The following is a 19376-nucleotide window of genomic DNA, read 5'->3' as shown; positions in this document are numbered from 1 at the left end:
AATAGAAAATTTTAGAGGAACAGCTTCTTCCCTTATTCCCTAAATGTATGCCATCAAGATTTAAAATATTCAGACCTGCAATCTCCACTGGTATTCCTCCTTACTCTATCTGGTTCCCCTCATTCTTTAGCAAGTTCCAGTTTCCCAGAAGTAGAATATAGCAATTGTGAATAACAGTTTATTCCTGTTCCTTCCCACACATTGTAAAGTGTTGCTGTGGTGAACAGCTACCTGCCTGATTGGGCACTTTCTTGCTATGCATTCACCTCCCACTGCTGCTGTACACCTTTACCCTGTCCTCAAGTCTGTTGCCATTTCCTGAGTAAACCATGCTCTTTCGTCCATGCATTTTATTCAAGATCATCCCAGCCTATCCTCCTCAGCGTTATCTGCCAGAGGAACTGTTTATCCTTTAAGATTCCGCACAAATGCCACATCATCTTTTATGACTTAACTTACTACCCAAGAATTTCCTCCTTTGCACTAGAATAGCACCTACAGATTTCTTAGTTGTAATCCTGGTCACATTCCATTACAGTGGTTCATCTATCTCCCCTTTAGCTTCTCATCTCCTTAATAGTAGTGGTGTGTTTATGCTTTTTTGTGTTCCCCAATTGTAACTCAGTTTGTGGTACCATTGAGCAGTGCTCTACAAATGTTAAGAAGATGGTTAAACCAGCACCAATGAAGACACTGTTTGTCTGGAAGACATTATTTGTCTCTCAGAAGGGAGTTAACGAAGTATTACAATTCAGGGTGTCTTTTCCTACAATAAAGCTTTGAATAAAGAACACAAGTCCAGAGATAGCACTGCAGTAGTCATAGGATGTATATTTAAGTTTAGTATTATTAGTGCTATTGCTATGAGGAGTTAAACTTATAGTTGTGATCTTAAGGAAAATTATAATAGTATTGATGTTGGCACTAAACAGTAATTATTGATTTTATTTCCTTACCATTTAATCCTAAAATATTCTATTTGAATATATTCAGTCAAATAATTGTTTCTACATTAATGCTTTATTCTGTACAAAATATTCTGTGAAAATGTGTATAGGTGATTTCATGCTAATATACTGTCTTGTAAGTGTCATTTAATCATTGTTTATTTTTTGGATACAAGCTTGCTCGTCTTCAGAAGTATCTGGTAGGCAACTACTTTTAATAAAACAAATGTTACCTTTCAAAACTTTGGTTGTTTGCAAGTTGTTGTGCTCCTTATAAAGTTATATTTTTATGAAATATTCTGAGTTAATAAAATAGGTGATGGAAGAAATGGCTTTTTTAGTTTTATGTTGAGTTTTATCTACAGAAATGATTTATAGTTTCTTATATGATATTTTAGAAACAACATATAACACTGAAATAGTGTACATGGTACACTTTACATAGAGGGTAGCACAAAACTGATAAACACATACCACTTAAATTAAATAACCCAGGTTAATGAAAGGTTTTTGGAAGAAAAATATGCTATTGTAAATTTTGAAAAAAAAACAGCTAATATTTTAATTGGATATTTGCCCTAGGAAGTTTATATTCTATTTTGTCCTATTTTGTTTCTCTTCTATTTTCTGACATCCATTAAAAGAAGTTAAATAAAATTGTCTTTTTACTGTAAAAGAGGTGTAAAAGAGGGAGGTGACATTTATCTCATTACAGAGAAAACTGGAGAATTCAATATCTGGAGTAGCTGTAACTTGTACCATAATAGATTTCCAAACTTTTCTTATAAAACATGAATGATAACCTCCTTTAAATGTTGCATAATGGCATACTGTAACTAACAACATGCTCTTTTTATAATAGGTAGCAATCTAAAATCTAGCAGCAACACAAAACCAAAAACTGCCTAATAAATAAATATACTACCTATAATTAGTGAAACATTGCAGAATTATCTGAATATCATAAAAAATTTCATATTTGATTTTAATAACATGGAATATTTCATACTTAAATTTTTAATAAATTTTCCTAATGTTTAAAATGAACTCAAATTTTTAACAATATCCTATGTGTAAATACATTCAAAAATACTTTGAGGGTGGTAAGAATTAAGTTTTTTTAATGTACTTGTGGACATTCATAAAAATTATCACTTTCTTCATCTCATGAATAGGGGTAAATATTTCTACAAATCAACCCTAGGTGAACATATAGATTCATCTGGTATGGTCACTTCTTAAACTGAAGAGAAAAACTTTATTTGGAAAATAAATATAATTGAAGTATATACTTCTGGGAAGAAATTGAGTTAATTTTTGGTGTCTTCATTTTCTTAGCACCTAGCTTGCTCCATTATTGACTATTCCCAAGTAGGTCAGGTGGTAAAAAATCCACCTGCAATGCAGGAGGCCCCAGTTCGTTTCCTGGGTCAGGAAGTTCCCCCGGAGAAGGGATAGGCTACCTACTCCAGTATTCTTGGGCTTCTCTGGTGGCTCAGACCGTAAAGAATCTGCCTGGAATGCGAGAGGACCGGATTCAATCTCTGGATTGGGAAGATCCCCTGGAGGAGGGCCTGGCAACCCACTCCAGTATTCTTGCGTAGAGAATCCCCATGGACAGAGGAGCCTGGCTGGCTACTGTCCATGGGGTCACAAAGAGTCGGACACAACTAAGCACAGCACACAGAACAAAATATATTTGCAGAAAAATCCTTTGTTGAGATGATTTTTCCTAAGGAGAGTTAGGAATCACTGTGTTTAAATAGGTACTTAGGATTACTAAGAAGTATTAGAACCATTATTACCACTCATATGTATGTCGTGTTAAGTCATTTCAGTTGTGTCTGACTCTTTGTGACCCTATGGACCTTAGCCCTCCAGGCTGCTCTGTCCACAGCATTCTCCAGGTAAGAATACTGGAGTGGGTTGCCATGACCACCTCCAAGGGATCTTTCCAACCCAGGGACTGAACCCGCGTCTCTTGTGTCTCCTGTATTGGCAGGCAGATTCTTTACTACTGCGCCACCTGGGATGCCCATAAGCCATATCTACATTTAAACTTAATTAAATCATTGTGATATCCTGCTACAGCCAAAGGCTTTGGAGCTCAACACATGTGAGAGCTTCCCAGGTGGAGCTAATGGTAAAGAATCCGCCTACCAATACCAGGAGACACAAGAGACGTGGGTTTGATCCTAGGGGTTGAGAAGATCCTTTGGGGTAGGAAATGGCAACCCTCTCTAGTATCCCCTGGAGAAGGGATACGCTACCCACTCCAGTATTCTTGGTCTTCCCTCGTGGCTCAGCTGGTAAAGAATCTGCCTGCAATGCAGGAGTCCAGGGTTCAATCCCTGGGTTGGAAGATCCCCTGGAGAAGGGAAAGGCTACCCACTCCAGTATTCTGGCCTGGAGAATTCCATGGACTGTATAGTCCATGGGGTTGCAAAGAGTCGGACACGACTGAGTGACTTTCACTTTCCAGTATTCTTGCCTGTAAAATCTCATGGACAGAGGAACCTGGCAGGCTGCAGTCCATAGCGTCGCAAACAGTCCGAACGACTGAAGTGACCTAGCACACACACACCATCAGTGGATATAAGCTTTAAAAATAACTGGAGAAAAACATTTAGAAAGTTAAGTTTACCACTGTGTAAAAATAATAAAGCACAAAGCAAATACATGTGGTTCTAGATTACCTATTGTTTTAGAATTATTCCTAATCTAGCATGTTGTGAAATATTTTTTGTTTATATTTATAAAATATATATTTTGATTAATACTTTTACAAAGAGTTAACTGTGTCATTTTGGCATCTAAAGAGTGCACATATAAACTAGAGATTTGTGTATGTGTATATATATACTTATGTGACAAAAAGTGTTTCAGGAACAGGATTTTCTTCGTGAAACTGTCTAATGACATTGTAATTAAGGCTTATCCTTACTCTAAAAGGGAATCTCTTTATATGTTGAAATATTTGTAAAATTCAACATCTTTAATTCACATAGTTTCTGATAATTTTCATATAAAGCCTTTATGAGAATTGTTATTTACTTTCTACAGTATTACTTGACAGTAAACTCAGAACACTGATGAGTACAGAGTATTTCAAAGATTTTCCTGAATATTCTATTAGTGCATGAAATTAAGCAATACTTAAAATTTCTCCTTTAGTTGATTCACCAAGCAGGAGAAAGGAAATTTTCCTTCAACTTAACATCTTTGGCAAATACTGCCAGTCCTTCCTTTGACCAGTTACTTTTTTTAACTCAAGATCCAATTAGCAAAAAGTGACAGGAGAAGCTGAAACAGGATGTTAGGGATTCTTTTTTCTTTTCCTGATTTTCTTGCATGTCTCCAAATTATCTATACTCATGCAGGCATCTGGAGAGTTTATACTGCAATTTGATATGCAAAAAGTTCTATAGATAGAAGATAACTAAAAATATTTTTCAAAAGAAATCAGGGGTTTATTTTGGGAATCACAAGTTGTTTCTTAAAAGCCACAGTTGCATTTAGCAATAAATTATGTTTTTAACTTATTTTGTAGCTGTCATTTCCAAGTCAATGCCATGTGCAGATATATATGTTTTATGCAAAAAAGAAGAAAAAGAAAAATTTTTTAAAACCACTCTTCTTCCATTGTAACTAGTACATTAAGTTTTAGAAGTAGGATGACTTGAACCTTCCTAAACTCAAAGAAGATGTAACAATTTTCCACGCCCCAAATCCACCCCAGGAGAAATTAGATCATATTTGCATAATTAGGTGCAATTATTTAATTCATTGTTTTGATGAATGAGATTTTTATACAATGGAAAGATTCCAATTTTTAAAATTATTTTTCTCATTTTCTAAAATAGGCATTTTGAGAGTATCTTACAGCAAAATACAAGTGACAGTTTATATAAAGTGGTAAAATACTATCTTCAGAAACGCACACTAGTTTTACATAAAAACTAATGTCTGCTTTTGGTGCCTATCAACACCATTTTGAAATCTCAAAGCAAATGTCAACAGGCCTCTTGATTAACAGTGTTTTGCCAAAGGTACTTCATCAGGGAAATGTATATCTTAAATATCTTACTGAAATAGTTTATTTAATACTACTATATCAGTAGATGATCTTACTAAATTATTTGTGAACCCCTCACTTGAACTCTTAATTTTGTCTTTTTATCATCCTTCTCATCATTCTTATAACTTCTGAAATAAATGCCAGTGTGCCACTTTTTTGCCTTTTACTGTTTAAACACTGTTTGAATCCTATTTTCTTGTTTCTTTATAGATTCAGATATCAGAGGATAATTGGGAACTCTCCCTTCCCAAAAAAAGAAAGACTAAAAGATTTACTTCTTTTGTAGTTATGTTTTTATCTCAAACTTAACTATGGGAACAATAATAAATTTTGTTAATGCCATTTTATATCTCTGGAATTTTTTTCCTATTTGTTTCTAAAACCCTGAAGTTGTTTTGTAAATAGAAGTCACTGTTAATAACTTTGTGGGAAGATTATGAAAAAGAATTCTTTTAAGTGTTTCATCATTTAGCAAATCTAAAACTTCAAACCACAGCTCAATAAAATAATGTGACTATTATTGATCACTATATAACCATCTGATTTTGAATTACTTTAGTTTACATTATGAATTAAGCATTCAGGCATTTAGTTTTGCTGCCAATTTAGAATGAGATTTTTAAGCTGTTTGGGTTTTTTGGTTGTTTTATTTTTAAGTCTTTGTGGCTATCTATTCTTTGTTTTAGTCTGTGGTTTTCCCCCTTTCTCTCTACCTTTAGTAGAGAGGATACAAATCTAATAATGTAAATCCTTATGCCTGAAAACAGCCCTTTATCAAAGTCAATTATTTTTGAAATTCCATAAATCAATAAATTCACATTCTATAGATGTTTTCTCTTCTTATGTTTAAAGGCTCTGTTAATATCTGGTGGCTTTTTTTTACAATCAGTATTTTGCCCTGTATTCGTTTCTAACATTTTTCATTACTTTCAGGTATGTTTTCAGGAACCATATTTTGATTATTAGATTATTATCAAAGTGACCTCCATATAGAACAGAATTAGATATTCTTAGAAACTTGAGAAAATGTTTGCTTCTTCTTTAAAGAAATTAAATAGCTCCCTAGTATACCATGGTTGTGAATACATGTTTCATGACAACCATAGTTGACCTAAGTCTATGTTTTTTAAGCAAGTATACTTATGTGTAATATATTTATATATGTAGTACAAATATTCTTACAAGTCAATTTTGTTAATATATTTTCAGTGAAAGAGTTTCTAGCCAAAGCCAAAGAAGACTTTTTAAAAAAATGGGAAAACCCTGCTCCGGTAAGGAATGTTTAAAATTTTCTGCAATTTAAAATCTCACTTTAAGTAAAATCATGATACTTGCCTAAATAACTTACTACTTTGGAAAGCTTAATTTCCAAGTAACATCCATAAATATAAGCTGAATGTAAGAATTTTGTCATAACATTAGGTTTTGATTCATTACTAATTTTATGTATACCTAAATTGGAAAAGGAACTAATTTCCAATATAATGCCTGATGATACATTTTGATACTAGTTCCAAGTTTGTTTATAGTTTCTGATAGTAATTTTGATTTATGTCTTTGATAGAATATTTATTATTTTTATTAATTATGACAGTAGGGATCATATTGTATAGTTTCAAATTCTTAATCACAAATACTTGGCTATTGACAACATAACAAGTACACAAGGATTATTTCATAAATGTTTTGATGGGTTAAGTTCTATATAATTTAAGTACTTTAGATCTTAATTAAGATCTGAAAACTGTATATAAGAAGAACCATCTATACTTGCCAAAAACTATTTTGAATCTATTTTTATAAATAATTAATGACCTTTAGTAGCAGTTTAAATTTTAAAAACTTTTTTCCTAGCATAAAAATCCTTTTCAAATATTTTTTCACTAGAAAATATTTAATTATAGATAAAATGTTATGTTTTAAGAAGATGCTGTCATTACCAAGATGTAGAGCATGAGCCATAATTTAAAACATAGTCACTCTGATGATTAAAAGAAGTTAGACATTATCTAATTTGAAACATTAAGGGAGGTGAGGAAGATGTCATATTTGTATGAAAAGCAATGACTGGCAGAGATAGTCTGTTGTCTATTAATAATGTTTATTTTCATTATTAAGTTGGGAATTTTATTAAACATTTCAATCCATTGTTGCTAAAACCAAAAATTAAATATTAATCCATAAAATGAATTAATTCAAACAAAATTATAAGGACTTTTTCTTTCTGTATTGATACAGAATCTCATGGCAATTTAAAATTATGAGAAATAGGAATGAAGTTTTATAAGTAAAAACTTAGGGTCACTTGCTTTCTCCTTAATGATTTACTAAGAAGCTATGAGCAAAGGCAACGTTTGATTTGCCAAAGATTAAATCCAACTACAGTGAATTCCAGTAGCAATTCAAATTCCTTACTTATAAAAGAACCATATTGCATCATATATTTCTCAAGCTTAATCCTATACAGACTGGGCCTTGGAATTATTTTTTCCAAGATTTTCATGAAGATGTTTATAATAAAAACCTATTAAACAAATGGATCAGCAATTACTATTTGATGCTATTAAGTGCATGATTTGTTCCCTGTAATCTTCATTCTGTTGTGGCAGCAACAAATTCAGTAGATTGATGCCTCCAATTTTTTGCTTCTATGCTATAGTTAAAGCCAAACAAAGACATTTTGCTTGTAACAAAGCATCTATTCAAGGAGAAAAAGAGACTGATTATTGTTCTGGGATTCCAACTTTTGGTTATCTTTGTGGGAGTGAGGAATTCTTTTTACCTTATTGTTGCTTTTTAAGGTAATACAAGGTTATTATCACATTCCAACTTTTGGTTATCTTTGTGGGAGTTAGGAATTCTTTTTACCTTATTGTTACTTTTTAAGGTAATACAAGGTTATTATCACATCAGAGAAAATTATTTGGATCTCTCATGCTGTTATTATCTAGTTTATATAAGGATAGAAATGAAGTAAGACAGTGCTTTCTTCAGAGGTAACTGGTGAAATGACTGATCCTCAGCTTCTCTATTCATTACAGTTTTTTTGTGAATGCCCTCTGTGGCTTCCATGATTGCATACTTCTGGTCACTTTGTAATTATTAAAATGTGGATCTAATTTATTATAAGTCCAGTACTATGAATTCATGTCAGAATGTGACCTTTTATATTTTGACTGAGGATCTTATTTCCTCACATTACTATTACTCTTTGTTTACAATATAAGTCTCTCCTCAAATGTAAGATCCTTTCTTATTCAAAGGGAAAAACAGAATCAATAAACTGGAATTTCTATAGTCTTTTTGCATTGTTTTTAAATAGATAGTTATAAATTCTTCTGATAGTACATTATTAAGTCTATTATAGTTATCATATTCTTCTTATGAATATTTCTAATTATAAAGTTTATTTTTTCCTGTATATTTAGAATAATGCTGGGCTGGAGGATTTTGAAAGGAAAAAAACCCTTGGAACAGGTTCATTTGGAAGAGTCATGTTGGTGAAACACAAAGCCACTGAACAGTATTATGCCATGAAGATCTTAGATAAGCAAAAGGTTAGTGTATTCGTTAGTTTGGTTTGCTTTTGGAATTTTTAAAAAAATTTTTAAATTTTAAATTGAAATACAGTGTTGTTACAATGTTGTGTTAACTTCAGGTATACAGCATAGTGATTCAGTTTTATATGTTATATGTATATTTTTTCCTTTTTTAGATTCTTTTCTGTTACAGGTTATTACAAGATATTGAGTATAGTTTCTTATACTATACAGGTTCTTGTTGGTAATCTATTTTATATATATTAGTGTATATTTTTTAATCCCAAACTCACAGTTTATCCCCAGCTTCCCCCTTTGGTAACCATAGGTTTGTTTTCTATTTGCTTTCTATTTCTGTGAGCCTATTTCTGTTTTGTAAATAAATTCATTTGTATTATGTTTTTAGATTTCACAGGTAAGTGATATAATGTGATATTTGTCTTTATCTTGCCTACTTCACTTAGTATGATAACCTCTAGGCAGAACATAGGCAGAACACTCTTTAACATAAATTACATTAATATTTTTTGGCTCCATCTCTTGGAGTATTGGAAATAAAAACAAAAATAAACAAATGGGACTTATTTAAAACTTCTGCACAACAAAGGACACCATAAACAAAATAAAAGACAACCTACAGAATGGTAGAAAATATTTGCAAATGATGTTTGACTGCCAAAAGATTAATTTCCAAAATATATAAATAGCTTATACAGCTCAGTATATATATATATATATATATATATATAAAAATCTATCAAAAATGGGTGGAAATGTAAATATATATTTCTCAAAAGAAGACATACAGATGGTCAATAGGCATGTGAAAGGATACTTAGTATTTATAATTACATATTAGAGAAACGTAAATAAAAACTGCAATGATATATCACCTCACACTGGTCAGAATGACCATCATTAAAAGTCTACAAATACTAAATACTAGAGAAGATGTGGAGAAAAAGAATCCTGCTACATTGTTGATGCAGCCATTATGTGTAGAACAGTATTAAGGTTCCTTAAAAAACTAAAAATGGATATTCCATATGATCCTGCAATCCTACTTCTGGGTATATATCCAGAGGAAACCATAATTTGAAAAGGCAGATGCACCCCAATGTTCTTTGCAGCACTATTTACAGTAGCCAAGAAATGGCAGCAACCTAAATGTACATCAGCAGATGAATAGATAAAGATGTGGTGTGTATGTACACGATGGAATGTTTACTCAGCCATAAAGTAATGAAATAATGCTATTTACAGCATCTAAGTCTAGGATGGACCTACAGATTATCATACTAGTGAAATAAGTCAAACAGAGAAAGAAATGTTATGAGATATTGTTTATATATGGAATCTAAAGCAATGATATTAGTATATTCATTGTTATTTACCTGAAGAGTAAATTTCAGTTTTATCAGCTGGATTATTGAACACATACAATAGAATGACTTACATTGACACCAGACTTCAACAGTATGTGAACCGTGAACTTCCAAATATTCAAACTGGATTTAGAAAAGGCAGAGGAACCAGAGATCAAATTGCCAATATACGTTGGATCATCGAAAAAGCAAGAGAGTTCCAGAAAAATATCTACTTCTGCTTTAGTGACTAAAGCCAAAGCCTTTGACTGTGAGGATCACAACAAACTGTGGAAAATTCTTAAAGAAATGGGTATACCAGGCCACATTACATACCTCCTGAGAAATCTGTATTCAGGTCAAGAACCAACAGTTAGAACTGGACATGGAACAACAGACTATCTCCAAATTAAGAAAGGAGTACGTTGAGGCTGTATATTGTCACCCTGCTTATTTAACTTACATGCAGAGTACATCATGACAAATGCTGGACTGGATGAAGTACAAGCTGGAATCATGGTTGCTGGGAGAAATATAAATAACCTCAGATATGCAGATGACACCACCCTTATGACAGAAAGTGAAGAAGAACTAAATGAGGGAGACCTGGGTTCGATCCCTGGGTTGGGAAGATCCCCTGGAGAAGGGAAATGCTACCCACTCCAGCATTCTGGCCTGCAGAATTCCATGGACTGTATAGTCCATGGGGTCGCAAAGAGTCGGACACAACTGAGCGACTTTCATTTATGGCAGAAAGCAAAGAACTAAAGAACCTCTTGATGAAAGTGAAAGAGGAGAGTGAAAAAGTTGGCTTAAAACTCAATATCCAGAAAACTAAGATCATGGCATCTGGTCCCATCACTTCATGGAAAATAGATGGGGAAACAGTAGAAACAGTGACATGCTTTATTTTGGGGGGCTTCAAAACCACTGCAGATGGTGACTACAGCCAAATTAAAAGACGCTTGTCCCTTGGAAGAAAAGTTATGACCAACCTAGACAGTGTATTAAAAAGCAGAGACATTACTTTGCCGACAAAGGTCTGTCTAGTCAAAGCTACGGTTTTTCCAGTAGTCACGTATGGATGTGAGAGTTGAACTGTAAAGAAAGCTGAGCACCGAAGAATTGTTGCTTTTGAACTGTGGTATTGGAGAAGACTCTTGAGAGTCCCTTGGACTGCAAGGAGATCCAACCAGTCCATCCTAAAGGAAATCAGTCCTGAATATTCATTGGAAGGACTGATGCTGAAGCTGAAACTCTGATACTTTGGTCACCTGATGCAAAGAACTGACTCATTTGAAAGGACCCTGATGCTGGGAACGATTGAAAGCAGGAGGAGAAGGGGTCAACATAAGATGAGATGGTTGGATGGCATCACCGACTCAATGGACATGAGTTTGAGTAAGCTCCGGGAGTTGGTGATGGACAGGGAGGCCTGGCGTGCTGCAGTCCATGGGGTCACAGAGTCGGACACGACTGAGAGACTGAACTGAACTGAACTGACACCTTCAGATGATTTTATTGTCACATTTAATTTGCATTCCTATTTATTGTGAGTATATGACACACAAAGGTAATAGTTTTAGTGTATGGTAATTGTATTGCTGATCCTGTTCACTGAACTCAGGGTAGGCAAGGCTTGAGCTAAGAGGCTGGAAGAAGACACGAGGAGCTGTAAGAACCGCAGACACATTTATTCTCTCTTGGCTCACACAGCGGCCATAACACAGCCTCTCCTCTGGCTGACGAGGCAGTCATATCAGCAGCCACAACATAACCATAACATATCCATAACGTAGCCAGAACATAATCTCACATAACACAATCATGATGCTGCCCCAATTCAGCCCCAAAGCAGCGGCAGCCAGGGCTTTCATGTGAAGCTCATACAGGCATACTGCACAAAATTGCCGGTGACCAAGCAAGTGTCTTACAACATGTGTGAGCAGTGCTGTAAGTGATCTCAGCTGTTACTTAACGGTGCAAAGTCATTGTTTACAGATCATAGGGCGAGAGGGCTAGAGAGCATAGGGTCAGAGAGCCTGGCTGGTGCCATCTTGTTAATTTCCCCATGGGGGTACATTATTATTTCAATAATAATTTATACATAATACGTTTGTATATATTTTCTAACAAAATACTGAATTCTATATGTAAAGAACAAGCATCTCTATTACATTTTGTCTTGTGGAGAAATTAAGGGACCAATTACTTGATCCTTAGATTGAGGTAACAGAAATTTAGTGATTTATTTTATGACTTATTTTAAATGACAGTTGAAGCCTTGTTGTTTAACATGATTGAGTTGTTTACTTTAAAATGTAAGTTAAGCAGGGAAAAATTTGAAAACCTGCATACTATAACAAATATCTAATCTCTATATTGTACACGTCAAACTAATAAGTTATACATCAGTTATAGCTAAAAAAATTAATTAAAAATAAAATTTAAATATTTATAATATATTGTTACTACCTAATGAATTAGAGGGCTTCCCAGGTGGCTAAGTGGTAAAGAATCTGCCTGAGATGCAGGAGATGTTGGTTCGATCCCTAGTATAGGAAGATCTCCTGGAGTAGGAAATAGCAATCCTCTGCAGTATTATGGCCTGGAAAATTCCATGGACAGAGGAGCCTGGTGGGCCACAGTCCATGGGATTGGAAAGAGTTGGACATGACTGAGCACACACAAATGAATTAGAGTGTCTGAATTATTCATGCTTTAAATATTAAGCTTCTGTTTTTCTAGTAATCATGATTGAAGGAAAGTAAAAGAAAAATGGCAAAGCTTGATTTGTTATCTTACAGACATTATGTACCTAAGAATGACATTTTGGCTTATTGGAGTATAGATAGGAAAATGTGGAGGAAACAGTACTTAACTAGTAATCAGGGTTATAGATGGTGGATAAAACTAGTAGTACTCAATAGAAATACAATGTGAGGCACATATGTCATTTTAAGTTTTTTAGTAGCTCCATTTTTAAAAAAGTAAAAATTAACCTTAATTAATAGAGCTTTTTAATTTATATTTAATTAATAGAACCTGTATGCAGGTCAGGAAGCAACAGTTAGAACTGGACATGGAACAACAGACTGGTTCCAAATAGCAAAAGGAGTACGTCAAGGCTGTATATTGTCACCCTGCTTATTTAACTTATATGCAGAGTACATCATGAGAAACGCTGGGCTGGAAGAAACACAAGCTGGAATCAAGATTGCTGGGAGAAATATCAATAACCTCAGATATGTAGATGACACCACCCTTATGGCAGAAAGTGAAGAAGAACTAAAGAGCCTCTTGATGAAAGTGAAAGAGGAGAGTGAAAATGTTAGCTTAAAGCTCAACGTTCAGAAAATAAGATCATGGCATCTGGTCCCATCACTTCATGGGAAATAGATGGGGAAACAGTGGAAACAGTGTCAGACTTTATTTTTGGGGGCTCCAAAATCACTGCTGATGGTCATTGCAGCTATGAAATTAAAAGACACTTACTCCTTGGAAGGAAGGTTATGGCCAACCTAGATAGCGTATTTAAAAGCAGAGACATTACTTTGCCAACAAAGGTCCGGCTAGTCAAGGCTATGGTTTTTCCAGTAGTCATGTATGGATGTGAGAGTTGGATGGTGAAGAAAGCTGAGCACCGCAGAATTGATGCTTTTGAACTATGGTGTTGGAGAAGACTCTTGAGAGTCCCTTGGACTGCAAGGAGATCCAATCAATCCATCCTGAAGGAGCTCAGTCCTGGGTGTTCATTGGAAGGACTGATGTTCAAGCTGAAACTTCAATACTTTGGCCACCTGATGCGAAGAGTTGACTCATTGGAAAAGACCCTAATGCTGGGTAGGATTGGGGGCGGGAGGAGAAGGGGACGACAGAGGATGAGATGGTTGGATGACATCACTGACTCGATGGACATGGGTTTGGGTAGACTCCGGGAGTTGGTGATGGACAGAGAGGCCTGGCGTGCTGCAATTCATGGGGTTGCAAAGAGTCGGACACAACTGAGCCACTGAAATGAACTGAACTGAATAGAACTTTATTTAGCCCGAGGTATCTAAAATACTATCATTGCCATATGTAATTAACATAAAAATTACTAAGGTGTTTAGTATTCTTTTTTTCATATCAAGTTACAAAATCTGATGTTTATTTTACACTAACAGTACATTTCCCTTCAACTTGGCACCTTTCAAGTGTTAAATAACCTCATGTGGCTAGTGGCTACCGTGCTGGACAGCACAACATTAGACTGGTTTGAGGTTTCAGTCCAACGTCTACTTTAAAACAAAAGCAAAACTAACCTCTAACATGAAAAGGAGTAATGACTTAAGTCTCTAAAATTAAATACACCCATACACACATTTATGCATCTTTCTCTACTGCCCTCTTTCACATATCTTTCTAGCTATGCTTCTTGAAAAAATAGTTTAATCACCCTGCCCACTAACCCACTTCCTTTTAATCTTTAACCCACAGCAATTTAGCTGCCTCCTTGTTTATCTCCTACTTCTTGCTACTTTACTGAAATAACACTACTATGGGTCACCAATCCAGGGACTTAATCACCAAGTCCAGTGGACTCTTTTTGCTCATCTTATGTGACTCTTTTAGAACCTATGAATGTACAGACTGCTGTCTTAAAACTGTCTTGTCCCTGGACTTCTTCTCTCTGGGCTCTTGTTTTTCATGTGCTTTTTCATATTTTGTTCTATATTTTTCTTCTGTCTTATCTGTAGAGATTGCTAATCTCCATCTCTGGACTATCCACTCTTCCTGTTTTCATGTTCTGTATGCTTTCCCTGTGTACTCTTGTCCAAGCTTCAACTCATCCTTGAACTTTCTGCTCCTGATTTGTATAATCTGAGCATGGAGCTCTTAGAGATCCATCGCAGCTAGTTCTTAACCTAATTATCTAGATGAGATAATTGGATCTGAGAAAGGATAAGTGACTAGTATACTTTTATTGCTAGCACAACAAAATGTTTCAAATCTGTTTGTTTGAAGCATAATAGACCTAAAATACTATATTCGTTACAGGTGTACAACATAATGATTTGATATTTGTGTACATTATAAAATGATCACTACAATAAATCTAATTACCATCTGTCACTGCACAAAGTTATCATAATATTATTGATTATAGGTGGCTCAGTGTTAAAAGAATCCACCTGCCAATGTAGGAGATGCAGGTTCAGTCCCTGGCTCAGAAAGATCCCCTGGAGGAGGAAATGATAACCCGCTCCAGTATTATTGCCTGGAAAATCCCATGGATAGAGGAGCCTGGTGGGCTACAGTCCATGGGGTCGCAAAGAGCTGGACACGATTGACCCACCGAGCACAGCACAATGAGCACATGTTCCCTATGGTGTATTTTATACCTGTGACTCATTTATTTTGTAACTTTTTCTTTTGTAAGCTCTTAAAGTTTGTATCTCTTAATCTCCCTTACCTGTATCACTCATCCACCAAACCCCCTCCACTCTGAGTTCTCTGTATCTGTGAATCAGTTTCTGTTTTGTTATGTTTGTTCATTTGTTTTTTAGATTCAACATATAAGAGACATCATAACGGTATTTTTCTTTGTCTGTATGACTTATTTTACTTAGCATAATACCCTCATACCCTCTAAGTCCACCTATGTTGTCACCAATGACAAGATTTCCTTCTTCTTTTACGGCTGAGTCAATCCCATTTTATTCCATCTTCTTTAACAATCCATCTATTAATGGACACTTAGGTTACTTCCATATTTTGGCTATTATAAATAACACTGCAGTTAACATAGAGGTGCATATATCTTTTTGAATTAGTGTTTTTTAGAAAAATACTCTGAAGTGGAATTGCTGGATCATGTAATAGTTCTAATTTTTTGAGGAACTCCAATACTATTTTCCATAGTGACTACCAATTTATCTTCCTACCAACAGTACAGGAGGGTTCCATTTTCTCCACGTCCTTGCCAACAGTTGTTATTTGTGTCTTTTTGATAATAGCCATTCTAATAGGTATATGGTGTTAGCTCATTATGATTGTGATTTGCATTTCCCTGATAATTACTGATGTTGAACATTTTTTCATGTGCCTGTTGACCTTTTATATGTCATCTTTGGGAAAATGTCTTTTTGAGTTCTCTGCCCATTTTTCACTCTGGTTGTTTTTTGATATTCAGTTGTATGAGTTTTTTGAATATTTTGGATACTAACCCTTTATCAGATAATTGTTTGCAGATATTTTTCTCATCTAGTTGGCTGTCTTCTTGTTTTGTTCATAGCTTCCTTTACTGTGCAGCAGCTTTTCAGTTTGATGTAGTCCCATATGTTTATTTTTGTTTTTGCTTCCCTTGCTTGAGGAGACATATCCAAAAAAATGTTGCTAACACAAGTATCAAGAGCATACTTTCTGTGTTTTCTTCTAGGTGTTTTATAGTTTCAGGTCTTACAATTAAGTCTTTAATCTATTTTTAGTTTATTTTTGTATATGGTATGAGAAAATAATCCAGTTTGATTCTTTTGCTTATAGCTGTTCAATTTTCCCAACAGTATTTATTGAAGAGACTGTCTTTTTCCCCATTGTAGATTCTTGCCTTGTTCATTGGTAGATTGATATAAGCCCATACAAGTATGGGCTTATTTCTGAGCTTTCTATTGTGTTTCATTGATTTATTTGTCTTTCTTTATATCAGTACCATACTGCTTTGTTTACTATAGCTTTGTAGTATGCTTTGAAATCAGGAAGTATACCTGCAGCTTTGTTCATCTTTCACAAGATTGTTTTGGCTATTCAGGGTTGTATTTACAAATAAATTTTAGAATTATTTATTTTAGTTCTGTGAAAAACACCACTGGTATTTTGATAAGAGATTGCATTGAATCTGTTAATTACTGTGGGTAGTATGGCCATTTTAACAGTACTAAGTCTTCCGATGCATGAGCACAGTGTGTCTTCCCATTTGTTTATGTCATTTGTAATTTATTTCATCAATGTATTTTTGTTTTCCAAGTACAGGTTTTTATCTCCTTGGTTAGATTTATCTAGATGTTTTACTTTTTTCTGATGCAATTGTAAGTGGGACTATTTTAATTTCTCTTTGTGATAGTTTATTTTTAGTATATTAAAACACAAAATATTCTTATATATTTTATATTGTGAAACCTTACTGAAATAATTTATTAGTTTTAATAGGTCTTTTGTGGCATCTAAAAACATTAAATGTTTATCAGGGGGAAGTAAAAATGTAGGATTGCTAGAATGCATTAAAATTTAATAGATGATCGATTTAAATAACCATATATATATATAGATTGCTATATATAAACCTACTTATAACCACAAACCAAAAATCTATAATAGGTACACACAAAAAAGAGGAAAGAATCCAAATATAACATTAAAGACAGACATCAAATCACAAGGGAAGTGAGCAAAAGAAGAAAGGAACAAAATAAAACCTGAAAACAGTTACCCAAATGGCAATAAGTACATACCTATCAATAATTACTTTAACTATAAATGGACTAAAAGCTGAATGGATTAAAAGAGAAAACCTATGTATATGTTGCCTACAAGAGACTCACTATAAATCTAAAGACACACACAGACTGTAAGTGAAGGGATGGTAAAAAAAAATATGCCATGCAAATGGAAATGAGAAGAAAGCTGGGATAGGAATATTTATATTAAAACGAAATAGACTATAAAGCAATGACTATAATAAGAGGCAAAGAGGGAATTACATATGATTCCCCTTAATGATAAAGGGGGTTAATCCAACAAGAAGTAATGACAATTTTAAATGTATATGCACCTACCATAGGAATGGAGAAGGAAATGGCAACCCACTCCAGTATTCTTGCCTGGGAAATCCCTTCAACAGAGGAGCTTGGTGGGGTGCAGTCCATGGGGTTGCAAAGAGTCAAACATGACTGAGTGACTGAGCAACCATAGAAACAGCTGAATACATATAGCAAATATTAACAAACATAAAGGAAGAAATTGATTGTAACATATTAATAGTATGGGACTTTAATATCTCATTCATATCTCTCAATGGATTGAGACAAAATCAATAAAGAAACACTGATGTGAACTGATACATTATACTAGATGAATTTAATACCTATATATCAAAAATTCCACCCCAAAGTAACAGAATACACATTCTTTTCAAGCGCACATGGAAATTCTCCAGGGCAGATTAATGCTAGGCTACAAAACAAATCTTAATAAATATAAGAATGTTGAAATCATATCAAGCATCTTTTCTGACTACAATTATATGAAATGAGAAATCAACTACAAAAAAAAAGTGCAAAAAACACAAACAACATGGAAGCTAAACAGTGTGCTACTAAACAACCACTGGGTCACTGAAGAAATCAAAGTGGAAATGAGAAAATACCTGGAAACAATGAAAATGAAACAGAATGATCCAAAATCTGTGGGACACAGCAGACAGCACACAGAAGCATTTCTAAGAAGTAAGTTTATAATGATACAAGCCTGCCTCAGGAAACAAGAAAAATATTTCAGACAACCTAATCTTACACCTAAAGAAACTAGAAAAAGAAAAATAAATCCCAAACTTAGTAGAAGGAAAGAAATCATAAAGATCAGAACAGAAATAAATGAAATAGAGACTAACAAAAACAAAAATACAGTAAGAAAGATTACTGAAACCAAGAGCTGGTTCTTTAAAAGATAAACAAGATTAATAAGAACCTTTAACCAGACTCATCAAGTAAAAAAGAGAGAGGGCTCAAATAAAATAAGAAATGAAAAAGGAGAAGTTACAACTGACACCACAGAAATACAGAGTATCACAAGAGATTACTATGCTAATAAAATGGACAAACTAGAAGAAATGGATATTTCCTAGAAAAGTACACTCTCTCAAGCTTGAAATAGGAAGAAATAGAAAATATGAACATACCAATTACCAGTAATGAATCAGTAAAAAGAACAACTTCCAACAAACAAAAGTTCAGGACCAAATGTCTTCGCAGGTGAATTCTACCAAATATTTAAATAAGAGTTTTCATCCATCCTTCTCAAACTATTCCAAAAACTTGCAAAGAAGGGAATGCTTGTGACTTCTTTGAATGAGGCCAGCATCACCCTGATATCAAAACCAGTGAAATTACTCTGTATATTATAATGGTGGGTACATGTCATTACACATTTGTTCAAACCCATAGAATGTACAACACCAAGAGTGAACCCTGATCAAATTAATGGGGATAATAATGGGTCATTATAGGTTCATTGATTGTAGCAAATGTCCACTCTGGTGAAGAATGTTGATAATAGGGGAGGCAAAGCATGTGTTGGGGCAAAAGATATATGGAAAATCTTGTGCTTTGTGTTTGATTCTGCTGTGAACCTGAAACTGCTTTAAAAAAAACTAAAAGCAGTCTATGAATAAAAAGTAAACACAAAGCAACAA

At 34.2% G+C, this 19376-nt stretch overlaps 1 protein-coding gene across 11 annotated transcripts in view; it reads left to right on the top strand.

The window, feature by feature from the left end:
• Window positions 1–19376, top strand: part of PRKACB (protein kinase cAMP-activated catalytic subunit beta) — a 150490-nt gene that overhangs the window by 92374 nt on the left and 38740 nt on the right. For 10 of the 11 annotated variants that reach the window (XM_081490136.1, XM_081490131.1, XM_081490137.1 and 7 more), the window contains 2 exons: window positions 6235–6296; window positions 8454–8582. In XM_081490136.1, the coding sequence (XP_081346262.1) occupies window positions 6235–6296; window positions 8454–8582 (191 nt within the window). Of the gene's footprint in view, window positions 1–6234; window positions 6297–7959; window positions 8007–8252; window positions 8266–8453; window positions 8583–19376 lie in introns of those variants that run through there. The other variant, XM_081490135.1, reaches the window with a different exon arrangement.

The sequence above is a fragment of the Giraffa tippelskirchi genome, chromosome 5 (genome assembly GCF_054371585.1).
Source record: "Giraffa tippelskirchi isolate mGirTip1 chromosome 5, T2T-mGirTip1v1.2.pri, whole genome shotgun sequence".
Classification (NCBI taxonomy): Eukaryota; Metazoa; Chordata; class Mammalia; order Artiodactyla; family Giraffidae; genus Giraffa; species Giraffa tippelskirchi.
Note: the sequence above shows the minus strand (reverse complement) of the source record. Positions and strands in the feature narration are given on the sequence as shown.